The sequence below is a fragment of the Cynocephalus volans genome, chromosome 8 (assembly GCF_027409185.1).
Source record: "Cynocephalus volans isolate mCynVol1 chromosome 8, mCynVol1.pri, whole genome shotgun sequence".
In the NCBI taxonomy this organism is placed as follows: domain Eukaryota; kingdom Metazoa; phylum Chordata; class Mammalia; order Dermoptera; family Cynocephalidae; genus Cynocephalus; species Cynocephalus volans.
The window spans coordinates 104,602,148-104,622,258 of NC_084467.1; the positions used below are offsets into that span (position 1 = coordinate 104,602,148).

Genomic DNA, 20,111 nt, shown 5'->3' on the forward strand with positions numbered 1-20,111 from the left:
GCAGGATTGGAAAGGCCAGAGAATGCTTCCTGTCTCTCTTTTCATTCGTTTCTTCCATGACATACTGCTCTTTCTGTTCCCAGTAGATCTGCCATTTTAATAACTTCAAACCTCTTAAATGTTTTCACATATTATTTGTTCCTATCTCTGATGCATGAGTTTTCCATTTTTCATTTTGACAAGGGCCACCCCCAAAATAAGGGCTTAAATTCTATTGAATAGGCTGTTAATTCAAGGCACTGTTTAAGAAATAAGTTTCGTATTGGGAATCTGGAAAAAGAAGGCAAACTAAATTATAATTAAGTTTGTGTTCTTACTTGTGAATTATTATGAAAACATGTTGGGAAATATCTGAGAAACAAGTCTACACACCCAGGAAATAGGAAGAAAAAAAATGGAGCTATTACATCTGGGCATACTGATCTAATGCACTAGCGAAGTGTCTTAAAAACGTAATGGAACAAATGAGATCTGAAATATAATATCTGCATCCTGTATCTTTTTCAACTGCATTTGGTTCATTATTTTCAAATCTAATATCAGAAAAATCCTTCCACATTGAATGATCTCCCATTTGCAACACAAGGCCCACAGAAATATTTTAATTAAGATATATTTGTTAAAAAATAAGTTTCAATGTTTTGCAGAGAGGAATAAAGAGGAAAATTAATATTATTTGCATTTGTAAAATTGTACCATATGACATAATCTTTAGGACTGTCCAAGTTCTTTATTGTATAGAAACTCTGAAAATTGACTCTGTTTTGAACAAGTGAGCCATCAACATCAAACACCTTTATTCTTAACAGACAATTTTTGTTTCAGCAGGTTTTCAACTTCTTGTTTTTGCAATTGACCCAATTTGTCTTTTCTAAATCTATTTAGTCACAGGCAGGCACATAAACCATGGCCCATGTGTCGATGGAAACTCACTTCCAGGTAGAGAGCTACGTGATCACCATCAAGACATGAAGCAAAAAATGGAGTCGAATGTAAAAATTTTAAGGTTGTTGGTTCTAATTTCAAATGAGTTGGATAAACAAATCCCTGTCCAAGTGGTAGCTTTTTCTTTCTAATTGGTCAAAGACACAATGTCAAGTCTGGGATTTTCACATCTTTCTTACAATGTTCACTCACTGCCTATCAGATTTAATCATCAGTGGGAGAATCTTAGGAATTATGGACGCATAGACCTCTCTCATCAGGAACATTTCAGTTGGTTTTGAATGATTGTTAATATTTTTCTTTTTAATTGTGGTCAAGACTGATTATACCTGCAAATGAACAGGCCAGATTCTCTATGTGGGCCATAAAGCACAGAAAAATATTTGTACATATTTAGCAAGTAAATTTAAGCTCAGGCATGAATCTAAACCCTGTACTTCTCCAGTGTTTGAAATGTTTTCTCATAGATTTCCATCTTTAGGATTTTAAAGTTGTAATTAGAATATGTACAGGATTTATCTTTAGTATTTAGTGTAGATTGTGCCATGTAAGTACAAATTTAGGACACATTCATTTAGGCTTCTCCTGTTGCCATGGCTTTGTTTGAGCTGTTCCCTTTTCTTAGAATGCCCTTTCTTACATTTGAATGTCAAGATCTACCTATCCAAGGGTATACAGTTTTGAGACCAGTAAAAGGAAACTAGGTTTACGATGAAGTAAAAAAAACCTCGAGGCTATGTATTTAAGTGTAGTTAAACCCAAGTTCTTCAGTTTTCTAGTCAGCCAACTTTCTACCTTCTCTATGCCTCCATTTCCTTATGTGTGAAATGGGGATACTTATATTAGCTTTTAGAATTGTCATGTGGGTTAATTGGGATAATATATTTAAAAGATCAAAATTATCAGGTTCCCTTTCCTTCCTTTTCAAATGCCATCTTCTCCACAAAAACTTCTCTGAGTTCCCACCACCACCACCCCTGCACCCCTCGCTGCCTACATCTAGCTAATGATAATTTCATCTTCCTTTGAATTCCCATAACATTTCAAGGACTTCACTATTTTTTGCATTATGCCTATTCACTCATTCAACAAATATTTATTGAATATCTACTATGTACGAGGATTACATACATATACATGAGGGTACTTCAAAAAGTTCATGGAAAAATAGAATTAAAAGATAATATGAATCTTTCCATAAACTCTTTGAAGTACCTCAATACACACACACATACATATATACACATTTATTTTTTTTTCTCTATCTAATTCTTAAGCTTCTTGAGGTCAGACTCTTCATAATATTCACATTTCCTCCGCCCTCTCCATTGTCTAGATAGTGCTTGGCACTGGCGCTTAAACAAGATGTAGTGTTAATATTTGGTGAAACTGGCCACTATATAATGCAGGCACTAAGTGTATATCCACTTTCATATGTGTTCCCTTCCTCAGATAGGCTGCATGTTGGAAATGGTGCTTATATGCCAGTGCATGGGATCATCCTCGTCCTCATTATTAAATACTACTACTAGGACTACTACTAATGAAGCAATATCCAACATTCCTGAGAATATACACAAAGGTGAATGCTCCCTTCCCATTCCCTCCTGATTTTCTGGAGCAGTTCCTGCTAGAGTAAAACATGATTTCCAAAAAGAGAAGGTGAATGAACAAATGAGCTGTGGCTGTGTCTCTGCGGAATTATATTAGTACAAATCGAAGCAGGTTTTCAAAGAACTAGGGTTTATAAATAAAGACTCTCTCATATATACAATACCATGGCTAGATGAAATTCTAAGGTTTCGGGGGAAATTACACAATTTCACAATGAGGCTGTGTGTACACAACACCAAGCCATCCAAATGAAAACTTGAGCAAATCACTTAGGAATGTGGTCTTTGCCAGCCCAGACATTTCAATTTGTTATTTGAAATATGTAATGTGATTCTGACACTATTTTACTACTCATGGATGAACTGCACTATAGTGAAATCTCACTTTAATTTGCTGCTCCTAATCGACTGCAGGCTAGGAAACCAGAAAGCCAAATTGTTTAGAATTGTGTTTAAAGTAAGAATGAGTAGTCTCTGATTTAAAGCTAAGGTCTTATATAGAGTATCCTACAAGTAGAAGTAAATATAAGCATTTAAGTGCATGGCCTTGATGATATTTTGAGTTCTCCCTCCAAGATGGAGCTCTAAAAGAAAACAGGGCTATATGAATTTCCCATGTTACATAAGCAGTTTTGTTAGATTATCTCTTCTCTCCCATTGCAGAGCTTCCTTTGAGAAAGAGAATGTAAGATTTCCTAAATAGGCTCCTGAGGAGTTTACCTGTGGCAAGTGTCCTAGTTGCTACAGACAATGCAAAACTTTAAACAGAAGTAGACTCACGGGCAGGCTGTTCACATGACTTAGAAGTCCACAAGTCCCAAGAGGTTTTGGCTTCTGGGACTCTTCCATGGCACCACTCACAACCACCCTGGAGCTCTACAGGCATTGCCAGCAGCTTTTCAGTTCACTTAGGATGAGGTACAAGGTGACAGAACTCCTGAATTGGTCTTAAGTGTGGAGGGACTGAGATTGGAAAAGTGCCCCTCTTCTCCAGATGTTCAATCTGTCCTTGGCTGATGCTGACCAGCAGCCTGTATTTGTTATACATTCTTTATCATTTTTGCTACTGCGATTGATGTTAATGAATGTCTGGTGCACCCAAGGCCAAATTTCCATCGCGCTCCACCTGCCTTCCCTTTCCTTCTGGAACCATTCAGAAAAGGGTATGTGAGTGGGTGTGAGAGCTTTTTTTGCCCAAATGCTACACTGGAAGAATGTGGTAAAGCCAGATGTGAAATGGACCTCCCCTGAGTGAAGAATATGCAATCAAGAGTCACAGCACATGTTGGAGAAGAATGGCTTTCTAACTTAACTCTGAATGTGTATTATTGTGCTCTCCCACATTCAAGTCAAAATGCCTGTCCAGGTTAGATGTCAAAACTGGCCTGTTATCATCTCTGATTTTTACTGAGAATCTTTGAAGAAGAAAGAATCCTTTGGGGGGACTAATCGATCCCAGGCCTGAGAATTGGACATGGATTTCTATGGCCACTTCACAAGAAAAATTCCAATATTTTAAATCCAGGTATCACATAATGTTTCAACCACACCACACACATTTGGAACATCATAACAAAAGACAGAAGGTGTGCTATTTGACTCCAGCAGCAGAGTAAGTTTGCTGCAAGAGTGGCAGCAGTATAGCAAGAGTTAATGCTGTAAAATTCATAGTACCATCAATTGTGAATAAAATTCAATGAAACTTGTTCAGATAGGACTCAGGCAATACTAAACAGACTGTTAAGAAATCATCCAAGACCTGAGACACATAAAAACTTTATTAGTCATCACTGAAATAAAGTGCAAACAAGTTTGTCTTAGAAGGATCCAAAAAATCTTTATGTTTTAGCTCTGCAGAGCCATAAAACAGTGCCTGACAAATTTTAAGTGATATTCTAATTAATCATTGAATTTTTATAGTTCTTGCAAGCTGTAAATAAGATATTAACAAGGCAGGGTGAGAGGAAATCCCCTCGTACTGAGCATGAGTTTTAAGTCCTTTGTACAAGCTTACTGGGTCAGCCAACCCAGTCTTTTGTACTAAGCAGCTGCTAGAAATGGAATGGACTGTTCATCTGAAGAGGATCATTATTTTCACTTTGATTAAAGTGGAATGTAAAATGTGCACAGAGCCCACAAACTCATTGAAAATTATTCCAGCTGTGCCTCTGTCTTATACAAGAAACACTTTCTGGTATATTTTTACATTGTTTCTTTGGTGAAGCTAACACTTTGTAATACACTAATAGTAAGACTCCTTTCAATACCATTACATACACAATAATTACCATGAAAACATATGACCCAACACTTTGGTATATACAAATTTCTGATTTATATTTCTCAATTGAATGCAATGATAGTATAAACCATATAGAATAATTTAATTCCTAAAGGGGGATTTTGTTAAAAAGGAGGCAGATTTTTTGTGTCCATCATCAGGAACAAATAACTCTAACATGGAGCAGAAATTTTCTTTCAAAGAATGAATTACATTTTTAAAAATGGTCATCACGTTATTACTTCAATTCTCATTTTCTAAAAATTACAAAAATCTCTTTGATAAACACTTTCACGTACCTCATAATATAAGGGAACACTACTGCCTACAGGTCTTTTTGCTTTTCTAGATGAAGCAGTTCCAACAAGTTCATTTATTTCATTGATCTGTAAGAAAATTAAATTTACTTTTAATAAAAAAGCAAATACTTTTTAAATTTTGATATATATTACTTTAAATACTTTGAATACTTTGATATATGTAACTTCAAAATACCTAGGTGATTTGAGGGTTTGGGGAACCCAGGAAGAAAGAGGTACTAATCAATCAGGTGAGATATTTATAGTCACTTTGGTAGCAAGCTGTTCATCACGGTGTGGGTACGTGCTGTCTGACAGATCTTTTCTATGTCATTGCTCCCCTCTGACCTCTGACAGCTATGATTCATTTTAGACTTCATTTTCCAATTAGTCATGCACTTCCCTGGAACCTTAAATAGTCTAGTCTTATTATTGAAGCTTTTATTAAATAATTACTCACAGGACCTAGGATGGTGCTTAGTATGGCCTCAGAAATCTCTGTCACATGAGTGAATGTTGAATGGGCAACATTAGTGAACGAAAATCAGTTCTTCCATACTAAAAGATTCCAATTTATTCCAGCTAAATATTTATTTAAAATAATCCACCAAAATTTATAGAACACCCAAGAATGTGAGTTTTATTTTATAATTTTATTTTATTATTTTAACTGAAAAAAATCTACAAGGGACATTGAGGTAGGTACCTGCTGGAGAATGTCTTGCCACGACACTACACTGAAGAGCTTACGCTGAGGGACCTGGACCGCAAGGGTGAGGGCTCGAATGGGAAGCTCGTCCTCAGTCTGGTTCCCAACCACAAAAGTGATGGAGGCCTTCCAGTCATTCTGTTTCAAAATCAGAAGAATTAGATTCTAAGCATTCCTGACTAGGTGATTTTGTGTCAAAGCCTTCACCTGAAAAACAATCATTTTCCTATAAACCTTACCTTAAAGACAGAGTTGATCTTGTAGGGTCTGTGGTTCTCTGATTGAAGGAACCGCAAGGCGGCAGTATTGTGCCAAATTTCATGCAACGTGACCAAAAGCTTTTATTTATTTATTTTAGAAACCGGGCCTTTTATTTTAAAGAAGACAATTTTAAAATGACACTTTTACTAGAATGCTGTCCAAGAATAATTTGGTGTTAGAAAGCAATAGTTCGTTCTTATGTCCCAAATATACCTTAAGTTGTAGTCTTAAAAGCAAAAGGAATCTTTGTCTTGTTCCCTGGTATATCCTAAGACTAAATAGTGCTAGAAATACAGAAGGAGCTCAAAAAATATTTGTCAAATGTTGGGTAATAGAATGAGTTACTAAACGAAGACTGGAACACATCTTTTTCTCCTAGTGTAACACAAGAAACTCACTGCTAACTCACAAATAGGTTTTTTTCACCTTTCCCAAGACGTAGATTAAAACATTACACATGTACATGAAATTTTGCATCAAATAATTTTAAAAAGTAAGTTACTAAGACAATAATCTCATTAAGTAATTCTTTTCTCTCTGCTTATAATAATAATAATTTCTTTCTGGAAGAAGCAATTCTCTGGGGGAGATAAAGGGTGGAGCTCACTGTGTGGTGCTGAGGAAAGAGGCCCACTTGTGCAAAACAAGACTTGTGCTTTGGAACACTAACGATCATAGGGGGAGATGAAACAAGAAGACATGATAAAGACATTTGAAACGAGAGATAATAAGGGAGGGCACTTTAGCCATGTGACCTTTCTGGGCCTTAGTTTCCCTATTTATAAAACAAAGGGGTTGGGCAGGGCAATATCTAAGTTTCCCTCTAGCTCCTCTCTAGAGATCTGACTCAAGTAGAATAAAACTCTCTCAGTGGATATTAAGACAACATCTAAGAAGATTTGAAAGGATTATACAAATTTAATAAAATGCATAATTTTATGTGGTTCCCTCTGGTTTCTGTACAGTTCATAACCAGGTAGATGACAGAACTAGGGTATAGGTGGGAGAAAAAAAGTTTAACACAAATTCTTCCTTTTTCTTTTTTTTTTTTTTTTGTCTTTTTGTGACCGGTAAGGGGATTGCAAACCTTGGCTTGGTGTCGCCCGCAGCGTGCTCAGCCAGTCAGTGCACCGGCCATTCCTATATAGGATCCGAACCCGTGGTGGGAAAGCACCGCACTCTCCCGAGTGCGCCACGGGGCCGGCCCCCTTTTTCTTACATTCTTATTTTCCTTCATGGAAACTTATTACCTAGTGAGGCCCATTTAATTTTCAATGCTATCACCAAAACAAAAACCACATGTAAAAGTATAAAAATGTATATTTCACTTACAAAGCATGGTTTCCTCTGTTATATTGAGTTTGAAACATTCTTTTTGTCTGAATTTGCCATAGGAAGACTGAGCATCTGTTTTTTAAACGTTCTGATTCTAAAAAGGTATGATATTTATAATGTATTCTTTAGGGAAAAAAAATCCATTATCAAAAAATGAGCTTTCCTGCATCGGATGCCTCTCCTTTGTGTTGTGTGCTCCCTTAGTCAAAGCTGCAACTCTAGTCATCATTAAAGGAGACCTCTTTCATTCTCACAATAAAGTACACATAGTTCCTGAATAGGCAATACCTTGAAGTTCCCAGCAGTTACACTTTCCAACACTGAAGATTTTAATGACCAACTCTATGCCTTTTCCCATTCCCCACTGCGAGTTTCCTGTAATATCTGAAAGCTAAAAGTGAAAAGAAAAGTCTGCCTCTTGGCTCTTTTACAGACAATTCAGAAAGAGGGCATTGTAGTCTATCACCTACCTACCCGTTAGTATCTGGTGTTGAAGACAGGTGTCGGTCATTTCAGACCAGAAAAAGGAAGAAGTGGGGAGGAGCAAGGAACTAACAATTCCAGGGAATCTCCCTTGTGCCAGGCATATGATATCTCATTGAATCCCTAAGTAACACTATGAAATAGTGCACTAATACTTTATAGATGGAAAAACAGGTCTGACAAAGTTAAACAACTTGTTCAAGGATATTTTGGCAGAACCTCATGGAGACCACACACGAGGCTTACAACTTTGTGATCATTTCAGAACAGTTTTGAGAGCAAGTTTTTGAGGTCAGAATGCCTTTCCATAATCCTTAAATTGCATCTAATAGACTACTTCGGCCATAGAAACTGATAGATGAAGATTTAGATCACATGTTAAAGTTTACATAGCCTTCAAAAACAGATTATGTATTAAATCCTTAAAACATCATATGATCAGTATTTTCAAAATGATATTTTTACAAAGGATCAAAGAAGTTAAAGAAATTTCCCAAGGTTCTCTCTCTTGAAGCCCAGTGCTCTTGTCCTTTGCTCCAGGACACATCTTAGCACAGGACTGTTCCTCCAATTCCTGGCACTATACTGAAACTTCTGGGATCCTGAGGTCACCCCGGGACAGGTTGCCTGGGCTAGAGCAGGTCCAGATTTGTTCAGAACTTTTGAGATCTGCTGGGAATCCAGGCCATTGTCTCTCCATTTGAAGGAGTCTTAAGAGTCCAGATCAGGCTCAGTTTCCCATCTGACCCTGGATATGACCACCAAACAACTGCCCCAGAAATTGGATCTATTTGGCAAAGTAGGATCCATGGAGGTCTTTGTCAGAGTTATGGTTTAGTGTCTAATCACATTGCCAGAAACTGAGTGTGCCTGAAACGGACTGGCCACACAGTAATCATGAAAACCCAGAACGCCTGCAGAGAAGGCTGCATTCACCGCAAGGTGCAGCAGGGGGCAGCGAGATGCTAGGAGATGCACAATATTCGACTAATGAAGAGCAAGTCATTTCTCCGTGTCCAATTGGGAAGAGTAGTGAAATAAATGACGCTCGGCAAGTGTAATTTCTGAATCTTTCTCTTGGTATTTTAGGGTAACCATAGATTCCAAATTTCCTCCAACTGTCAGCAATTTTAGAAATAGGAAATTGTTTTGGAAAAAATCGGAAGCAAATTAGATTTGGGAAAATTCTATTAAAAACACCCTCTACTCGTATCTCACCCCAACGTGCAGTTAAATAAAGTCCTTAAATTTAAGTTCACAGGGAAACAAGAGCAATTTAGTATAAAGGAAACAAACATTGACCATGGAGGAGAAATGAAAGTATAATGAGTGCAACCCGATTGACCACACCCATGGGTCCAGTAATGCTCCCACCTATGGGTGAGTTTGTTTAAGACAGTTCAAGAAGTGTGGGTGTAATTAGTAGCATGAGCTGAGAGAAGGAAGACATGAATCATTTTAGAAAAACTACACTGGATGTATCCATTATAAAGGAAGAGGGTTTTGGTCTGGCACATCTCAAACACCTTACAAAGTCAGCTTTCTATCACCTGGAGGCGTATATCGTGCATGATTATTGCTGAGGCTCACCCCCTTGAAGTCATTGATAAAGTCATTCAAAGGATGGAATGAAGTCATGTATGGACACAATCCATTACCTTTTATTTACTTTACCAGTCTCACCTAATTTGAAGCCTGGCAGGAGGGCGTCTTAACCCAAACACTTACATACTAGTCTCCTAAGGCAAGAAAGTATTCATGCCAATGCATAGAACCTGGCTGCCTCACATAAGCCTACTGTCCCAGAGACACTGGGTAGATTTATAACTATTTTTCTTTCACATACAGTATTACCAATTCTCCAAATTTTACTTAGGCACTCCATTGTCTAATATATTACAAAAACCCTTTCAAAAACAAATGAAAAGTCACTTTTGTAATTGTTCCCTTCTGTTAGCACAAATAATAGGATGTTATGGGAAAAAACAATGATAGGACATGCCTGCGCTCTTCTGCTGCCCTTGCTAGCATGTCACAGGCCTGGGGTCCTGAGAGACAGAGATGTGATCCCCATGGCTCTCTATCCCGAGCTGATCAGAGGCTGATGAGCTCTATGAACCGTAGTGAGTGGTTAGCCCCTTTGTTAGAAGATGTATAAAAGCCTCAAATAAAATAGATGCAACATTTAAAAAGTCAGGTTTTATTAAGAGCTATTTAACACTCTACAGATATGCAAGCCTGTATTTTACATCAATACCCTGCTAAAAGGATAGCTTTTTTGTTAAGTAGATTTACTGCCAAATGGACAGGGATTTGTAAATGTTTTTCTCATACTCGGTTTTTCCTTCAAAAAGGAGTATTGGATCTCCATTAGCAAAAGAGTGTTAGCATGGGCATTTGGCCAGCAGAAGAAATATTTTTATTACATAGAACTGGCTGCTACAATTGTATTTGTTAAAAAGGAATTCTAACTGTAAAATAAGTTGAAAATATAGGTTAAAAAATGGGCACATGTTGTTATATAACAAACAAGAACAATATAAATGACCAGGATATGCTCTTATCTCTCTTTACTGTCTTTACTAAACAAGTACTTATTATAAACTCTTCTCTAATTATATATTCTTCACAATTTATTATAAATAGTAAAGTTTGACATATTATCATCATGCTATTATAAGAAATCCTTATTTAGAGGCTGGCTGGTTCCCTCACTTGGTTAGAACATGATGCTGATAACACCAAGGTCAAGAGTTTGGATCCCCATACCAGCCAGCCTCCAAAAAAAAAAAAAAAAAAAATCCTTATTTAGAAATTGGTTATACAGCTGTCACATTTTCTCAAGTGCATTGTAAACTCGTGAGGTCATAAATTATGGTTTTCACCTCGTGGTGCACAGGAGTGAATGGGAAATAGAGCAGCACTCTACGTGTAGGTACCTTTTGATTGATATTTTAAAGCAACAGTGAGTACACGTGGACACCGAGAGGATTTTGACCCTTGGAATCATAAAGCACTAGAACGTAGCAGGTCAGGAAACTGTGCATGGTATACAGTCCATAGCCCTGAAGTTCTTTAGGAGGAGAACACACTACATGTGATCTAATGTGATTCATGCCAGGGGTCCGTAAAAAGGGTTTAGTGAATTAGGCCTTGTAGCCATTCCTCTGCTAAGACAAGTTTCCCTGGAGTGAAATCTGTCAGAGGAGCAACCAGATGGTAGGAGAAGGAAGCAGCTCCTTCCAGTGGGAGGGACAAAGCCAAAGACTGGTACACAAATGTGCACTGACGGTAAAGCCATGCTTCCCTCTCTCGTTCCTCCTGCTGTCTCCTATCTCCCATCAAAGGGGACCTTGATGTCTTGCTGCTTCTTCCCTTCTGCCTGCTACCCATAGGCTGTAAGTACTGAGATTCCTTTCTCTTTCAAGGTGCCGTTGAAAATCTTATGAGCTTGATTTATGGTGGAAGAATACCAGGGTGGAGTGGGGGAGAGGAGAGAGAGAGTGAAACAGCAGATGATATGAGTTGTCGAGGTCCGGAATCTGGGGGAGAGCTGTCAACTTGACAGCTGCCTCCTGCAGCAATTTCACTGCCTTGTCCACCCCACAGTTCTGTTCAGTGAGGTTGCCTTAATAACTTGAAATCTGTCAGAGTGGGAGTATTGAAAGTAGGGCAATGGCAAACACTGCAAACCAGAGCTTTCTTCCTGGAGAACACATTTTACTAAACATTTACCAGCACATCACAGCCTCCATCCAAAGATCTGTGTGTCTAAGACTGACTTAGAGATGATTTTGACTGGAAAGGCCAATGCTGTCTCTGAGAAAATATTGAAGAGGGCAAAACGGATTCTCTTTATCTATTGCACAATGCTCCCAACCCAATCGACACTGCAGCAGTATGCTTTGTGAATTTGCTGATGCTACTTCAGGTATAACCCAGCCTTAAGTATTATCCTTTGAAATGAGCTCTATGAAAGGCAGGTGACAAGGATAAGTAGAGAGAGGCCACTGTGGGAGAAACAGGCACAAACCACTCCAGGGCTCTCTTTTCCTCCTGGCCATTTCTCTACACTGGGGCAATTGCCATGAGAGGTCCCTAAACATCACCCACCCACAGGAGAATCACAGGTCATAGTGATTCAGAGCTTGGGCTCAGTAGGCAGACTGCCTCAACTCCATTGTCAATGTACCAGCTTAGTGTCCCTGGGTAAGTTACTTGACTTCTCTATGCATCATGTCCAAATGAAGATGATGACTGTACCTGCCTCTTGGGAATGTTGCAAAGATTGAATGATAAAATCTACAGAAAGCCCTTCTGAGCAAAGCACCTAGCAATAGTCATAGCCATCATGATAGATAACATTTTGGGGGCTTCTGCTCTTGTTTGTCACTAGAACAAACATATTATTCCATACATGATGCTTCAAGTATGGAGAGCTTATGGGTGAACCAAGAAAAAAAAATCAAACAATGTCAACAGCTGCATCATAAAAAAGTAAATATTAATTTGAATGACAGTTTGTAAAATAATTTTTGTAAGAAATTTGTTAATTGACATTTTTCTAAAATATTTCAGGCCCTTGGAAGAGAGGACCAAAATCAGGAACATGTGATGTTTAAAATTCTAAAGGTGTATAATTTTTCAGAACTATGGTAGAGAATGTGAGTGTGGCAGGAGGCATTTTGCATCCTGCACAAATCTGTCAGAGTCATGAACCCCTCACCTACCATTAAAAAAAAAAATCAGAGTCAAATGAGGAGATGCTGAGGTTTAGATTCTGTACCCCGGATGACTGAGGAGAGGAGAAGCTCTGGTAGCCATGCAGAAGATGGGGAAGAGAACGGCACCAGACTCATTTTCATTGGAGATGGGGACCTGCTTGCTTGGCTTAAAAACAAAACACAAAAATGGATCGGTTGTTTGGTTGCTGAATTACAAATATTAACCTGGTTAATTTTGTGGATCCAGATGTAAAATCCACATATCATGCATGGCTAGTTCTTAAAATAAAAACAAAAGGAATTGTAGTTTATTTTTGATATAGCTTTAATGTACCCCTTTTTCCAGGTAAGATAGGCTTCCTGGCCTGCCTCTATATTCTGGCTCCCCAGGGTGCCTTACAGACCTTTTCAGAATCTGCCACTCCCTTCTCATGGGTAGAATAAAATTTACCCACATCACCACCTCCTATTCAACTCAGGGTCTTAGTAGTTGATTCTCTAATTAGATAAATAAATATACCCCAAGGTTTTAGAGACTAGGACCATTTTAAAGTATTTCTTCTCTCCAGGCTATCTGCATTTTCAAAAAGAATCCCAGCAACTCCTGGAATAACCTAAAGAAATGCCCTGCTAATGTTGGTATTCTAGGCAGCGGGCTGAGCCAACGGAAAAGCTCCCCTAGAATCACACCACCTAGACAACTTCCTACTTCGCCCATGTGCCTGGCATATAGCAGCATTCAATAAATGTTTCTTGAACTTAACAGCCAAAACCACACACTAAAGAGAATTTTTACACATGCTTAGTATGGGAAGGCCGACTGAGTATGTGGCATTTTATCAGCCACACTCAGCACTTTGGAAGGAACCATGCCTCTGAACTACCGAGCATTTGAATGAGAGAAAGAGCTCATTCCTTTGATGTTTAGACAACACTGTACATGTCTTATACTCACTGATGAGAATCAAGTAGTCTAGGAACAGCTTTCCTGTGCATACATACACTATCTGGCTGGTTTGCCTTGACTTCATAAACATTAAACCTGATCAGTGATTAAAATTATTGAAGTTCTGTTGTAAAGATGCAGAGCTCTGAAGTGGTCTCAAATTCTGCCTTTGTAGTTTCTTAGCCAAGTGACCTTAGGCTTATCTTTGTGACTCAGTTTTTTCATTTTAAAAAAGGAAGCTAATAATACAAGCTTTAAAAGATTGTGGAGGGGCTGTAATGAACACATATACTTAGGATCATTTTGTAAATTCTAAAGCACCTTGCAAAGATAAAATATTAATATATGCAAGATAAATAATTTAACTTTCCATAGAAAGTCTGCAAAACTGGGTTAAAGGATGAGATTGCTTCTGTAATTTTGAATTTGGATATGTCCTGGGGATCTTCTTTGAACAGTGCAGGCTCTGGCTTAGGCTGTTTGATTGTTTTTCTTTCGTTTTTCACAGAGTCCTTGGCCCATCCCACCAATATAACACATGAGCCTAATTCGGTTTTGCTCCATGCATCAGAGAGTTTTAAGACAGCTATTAAAACACCACATGGAAAAGCTTTGCAGGGAATTCTACTCCACAGAGAAACCACAGAAACCACTACACACCTTAACTATCTCCCCACCCCCAACAGTTGGCTAAAATTACGGCTCCATTATGTTAGTACAATCCAACCAGTTTTATGGCTTGGAGCAAAATCTGAGGTCCAAAATGAACTTCAGAACATAAAAAGTAAGGCAAACCTCAAAAGGAAACAAGCTTCTTTGGGTTTTCAAACAAATGTTACATATCAGAGACATTCTTCTGATGGAGAGACCAAGAAAAGCCAAGAGGAGTTCTGCTAATTGCTCCATAAATGTAAAATTGGAATCAGGGACTCACCCCGAAGAAAGGAGATTCCTTTCATCATCATATATTAAAAGCTACAACCTTTCATCAACTCCTTGCTCAAACACGAGACCCTCTTTTACTTTTCTCAAGTCTCTTCAATGTTAAGTCACTATCTTCCATTTTAAAAATTAAGATATATTTTTAAGACTCGATATTAGTTCATTACTTACTCCAATGTAGCCCTTTTCACATTTTTCCATCTTCCTTCCTCTAGCATAGATGACATTTACCCACTAAGCATTGTGGTATGTTCTATGAATTTGTTTTGCCTTGGCACTAGAGCTACCCAGAGGAAAGAAAATAACCAACTAATACTCTTTCTAATAAGCATCCGTGTCACATATATGTTGCATGGTTAATTAAGTCTCATGGACAACTCATTTCCTGCAGTTAATGCAAATGTCCTCACTAATTTGTTTACTACAAGACCACTGATAGAGGTTAATTTCTATGTCCACTTTGAATGAATACAGAATACCCAAGGCTACTTCTGACTAGCACAAGGGTACAAGACTGTCCTGATTACAAAGTCTATCCTATTCCCCCTCAAATTCAATAAAATGTCCAAGAACTGGTAATATTTTGGCAAAAAAGAACATCCCCCATGCTGTCTCTAATACCTAGAAGCAGGACAGAAATTCTTAGTCTGACTATGTGTTCTGATTTTTAGATCCAAAATATGATCTCCAAATTATGGTGTGAGAAAGAAGGGCCATACAAAGATAATCTTTTAGAGAGTTGAGTTTGTCTCATGCTAGTAGGAATCACGGGGTCTCTCTAACAACGCCCTGGGGCTGTGTCAGAAAAACTACAAGAATGTACCTTGAGCAGGAAGAGTGTCAGGGAATCTGTGCCCTGCTTCGATTCAGCAAAAAAGCATAGCAGTTCAGCTACTCAACAAGCATTTATTAAATTAGTATGGTTAAGTGTGTATGATGTAAAACTAAAGGATACACAAAAATGGCTAAGATAGGAGTGTGAAAGTTAGCAAACAATGTTGGTATCTGAAAATGAGTTTCTTAAGAGACCTTTTCCTTGTAAAGTCTACTTAACCATATCAGATGCCCTGACTGGCTATTGTCAAGGATAGTTAGGAGTTTTGCTCCCCAGAGTTGGTGCTGTGCAGTAACCTGACTTCTCCAGTTGCTTGGGACCCAGGAGTTGCTCGGGGAAAGTTAGAGGTGGTGAGCACTTGTCTCTGAGCGAGGAAAATGGGCAAGTGGAGGGTAAAAAGTATGGATCAAGATCAATCAGTCCTAGTGAGAGGGCAGATTACAGTGTGGGGGACACTCTAAAGCAGTTCCGGAGATTTTTCTTCCGAGGATGCTTGCAACTTGCTTTGGAGCTTCACTCAACTGCTCCTTTTTCAAGGAAGGGGTTCTTAGGAGGCAGATAAGAAGGAGAGGTAGAGGAGAGCTGGGAGGGAAGTGTCACTGAAGCCATGGGAGGAGGGTCACCTGTGACCTTAGCAAAAGCAGTTCCACTTGAGTGAAACTGCTTCCTGCTTATTCTTTCTCTCACGCAATCCTACACACCCTCATAGTTCACGTACCTCCTTCAACACAAACCCTGGCTAAGAACCATGTGACAAAATATTCCCAGCCAATGATTATGATACATTTTAAGCCCTAGATCTGGTTATGCTTCTTAATTTTCTCCAATTACACAGGTACATGGGGTCTATTTATTGGATACATCAGGGCAGTAATTCATTATAATTATTTGTCTTCTACTGACTCCCTAATAGAGTCCTTACAATAGCTCTTTCAATGGTATAATAAAAAGACCACTGAATTAAGTATCGGAATACTTGATTGTTAGTCCTGATTCCAACCACATGGTCTGGAAAAGGCATTTAAGTACTCACAATCTGGATCTTAGTAAAATAATAATACTTAAGGCAGAAATTCAACTAATATTTACTGAGGATTTGTGAATATTGAAATGGCACTGGGAATAGAATACATAGGTGTAAGACATAACCACTACCCATAAACAGCATCAGCCTGGTGAGGGAAACATACAAAAAAGGAGAAAGGAGATTATATGTAGAAGTATTTCATAACTATAAAGCACTGTACGAAGTGTCCACTTCTATTGTCATATTGTTCACCTAATTTATTCACTAATAATTAATATTTACTATGTGGGTACCTATGCTGCATATGCTACCACAGAAATGGAGGACGCAAAGATGAATAAGATAAGTGAAATCATACAGCAAACAGTATATATTATTTATGGATAGATAAAAGAATACATAAGCTGAGAGGATATGCACCAAATTCATGTTAGTGTTTGCTTCTGGGAAGGAAGAGAAAGGAATGGAATAGAATATGGGGTAAGGACAAAGTGTTCTTCAATTTCATTTTACTATGTTCATTTCAAAAAAGGAAAAAAAAATTTGTGAGGGTACAAGTGTATTTGTTATATTATCTTTTGTGCTTTCCTGCGTTGACAAAAGGACTGGAAAAAAGTCTCTGCTCTCAAAAGACCCACAGTCTAGTAGGGGAGACAGATGAATGAAGAATTATAGTGTAAGATAATCTGCATTGTACTAGACTCCATCTCTCCTTGTGTCTTAGGAACAGTGGAGATGCCACTTGAAGAATTAGTGGAAGGAATTCTTTGCCCATGTCTTCTGCTTGTCCACTTTCTTTCTACATGGTGGCCTTACTTCCACCTCCTGAGAAGAGCAAGGCTCTCCTGCTTAGGTTTCCTCCCCTATTCACATTTTCACCTCAAGGCACCCTTTACCGGTCTGAAGAACTTGCTCCTTTTTCTTGGGATGAGGAGGAGACTCAAATCCCTTCTTTTTTTGGACTAGAGCAAATGACCTCTTCTATAACTTTGTTCCTTCAATTCTCCCATCTCTCTGTCCAGTTTGCAATCCCTTCTTTTCTCTCTACCCTATTTCACACATACATAGCCATCTTCACCTAATCCCAGTCCCTCTACCAATCATTTCTCTTGTGATCTTCTTCTTTGTAGCAAAACTCCCACAAACACATCACCTACACCTGAAACTCCCACACCCCAATAAGCCATAATGTCCTTAAACTCCATAGTCTTGCTTCCACCTCCCTCCCTCACCACCAGCACCACCACCATCTACCCTATTGACATTGTATTCTTGGAGATTGCTGGTGATGTCCTCATTACCAGATATGGTTGCCTCACCCTATTGCCCCCTAGGTGTCTGTAGGCAAGAGACCTGAGTTGCCATTCTGTGCCCTTCTCCCTGATCTGACTTGTGTGACACCACCCTGTCCTCATTCTGGCTTTACTCCTTTGGCTGTTTCTTCCCTGACCATCAGGCTCTTTCTCTTCTTCTGTCCCATAAACAAGGACCCTGTAGGTATTCCCTAGAATTCTGTTCTCAACCTTCTGTTCTTCCCTTGGCACACACTGTCTATTTGATATTTTAGCTACTCCTATGACCTCCACTATCACCTCTCCTCTGACAAGTCCCAAGTCTGGGTCTTGTCACCTTAGATTGTGAGCTGTAGTCCATGATTTCAACTTCTTGCTGAATGTTTCCACCTTGATATTCTACTATCATCTCAACTCAGCATGTCTAAAATTGAGCTCTTCATTTCTCTCCATATTCCTGATGACATAATAAAATAAACAAAACTTCCCCTATCACAAACAGTAAAAACGGTCTAAGTTTTAGCTACCAAATTTGTCAGTTTCTGAAATTTTTCATTTCTCCAGGTCATAACTCCAAATCTTCTCCCATTCTCCTCTTGGATATGCAATTCCAGTTGCTTTTTTACCCAGTTTTAAAAATATGTCTCTTTCTTTTTATTCTTATGGCTATTCTCCTAGTTCAACCTATAGCTTCCTTGAATCCAGACTATTAAAAACAACTTCTATAGGGTCTATTCAAGCTTTCAGTTCTCCCATCACTAGCCTATTAATTTTTCTAAGATATTAATTTCATCATTCCACTTTTCCCTCACAGAAAGCATTTTCATTGTATAACAGTTAGACTTGAATAGAATGAGACAGAGTCCAAACTCCAAAGACTGAAATTCAAAGCCCTTTGCATTCTCTTCCTAACATATTTTTAACACCATATTTTCATTACTTTTCTAAACTCTTACAGCTTGCAGGCAAATCGCTCTGTGTAAATTCTTGAGCTTCAATTTCCTCATGTAAATGGGAACACTATTTTGGGGGTTGTTGTGAGGATTAACCGTGAGAGTATGTGCAAAGCACCTAATAAAGGGTCTAGTTAGTGGTTAACTGTAGTAGCTCATACGTATCACGTTTTCTCAGTGCTCTGCCTTGCTCAGCCTGGTCCTTTTATTCAGAATGCCTTCCTCCCAGATGAAATTCCTGCTTCATCTGTGACTCCTTCCCTAAACGTCCCAACCCAACAGTGTCCTCTGCCTGCCTATGAAGACTCATTGTCAGTACTAAACCAGGAATACAGTGCATACACGGTGGTCACCACGTCAGGGCACGTCTTAAATTGTAGTGTGCATCAGAATCATACTCGTTAAAGCACAAATCACTGGGTTCCACCCCCAGTTTCTGATTAAGTAAGTCTAGCGTAGGGCCTGATAATTTGCATTTCTTACAAGTTCCCAAGTGTTCTAATGCATGTGGTCCCGGATCACACTTTGAGAACCACTTGTTTGAAAAGTCCGTGTGTGTTCAGATTGTAAGCTCCTCCATGGAAGGGATGCTGTATTGTTTTTTGCACTGACCTAGCCCCTCCCCTTTCTGTATACTTCAAGTAGTACATAGGACAGTAGTTTAACATGGAAGGAAACTTTTCAATTGAATTTCATTACTTAATGAAGCGACGGTCAAACTCCCACTTTGTTCAGCTCAAGCCAAGGTGAACAATCTTTCCTACTGGATTAATTTAAAACACTACATCAAACATGATTGCTCTGTTTCCAGATGCTACTTCATTTGACTGAAGACTTTCATTGACCAAATTAAGTTAAGTGATTCTAAAGACTTCCTCCGGTAGCTAAAAATCAAAATAGAGAGGCAACTTTCAACCCTCTTGCTTTTGCTGGAGCACAGCCTTCTATAAAATAAGATAGAGATGGCGATGATACCAATAAACAGATAAAGCAAAGGAAAAGATGCTGCCAAAGAAGCTGAGAGCAAACTTTTAGTGAAGCCACCCTTTCATAGGTGACAGTGACTCCATGTGGAACCTGCACGGAGGATGAGCTGATTTCCTCAAGTGCTTTGAAGATGGTGCTAATGAGGGTATAACCAGAGATCCAGTTCCCATATGGACCTCATATGACCAATTATTCTGCTCCACATGACCAAAACCTTTGGTCTCTAGACGTGATTGTTCTTAATTATTGAACACAAGAGGGACTAAGCAAAAAAGTTTCTTCAGCAAAACAGATCACCATTACTTTAATTATAACTTAAAGCATATACCCTTCTGAGCAAAATTGTCTTCATCATAAAGAGCAACATTACACATTCATAGTTACTTCCATATCAAGGGTTCAAAATATGGTTGTCTTATAATATAACATTTTTCCACATTTTTCTTAGGTTGGTGATAAATCATATGACATGCACAACA

The 20,111-nt window shown here is 38.6% G+C and overlaps 1 protein-coding gene across 1 annotated transcript in view; it reads right to left on the bottom strand.

Moving 5' to 3' along the window:
- SPAG17 (sperm associated antigen 17) overlaps positions 1–20,111 on the bottom strand; it is a 233,527-nt gene that overhangs the window by 188,135 nt on the left and 25,281 nt on the right. The window contains exons 2-3 of the mRNA XM_063106597.1: positions 5,845–5,985; positions 5,139–5,225 (exon numbers count right to left, since the gene is read on the bottom strand). Coding sequence (XP_062962667.1) covers positions 5,139–5,225; positions 5,845–5,985 — 228 coding nt within the window. The remainder of the gene's footprint in view (positions 1–5,138; positions 5,226–5,844; positions 5,986–20,111) is intronic.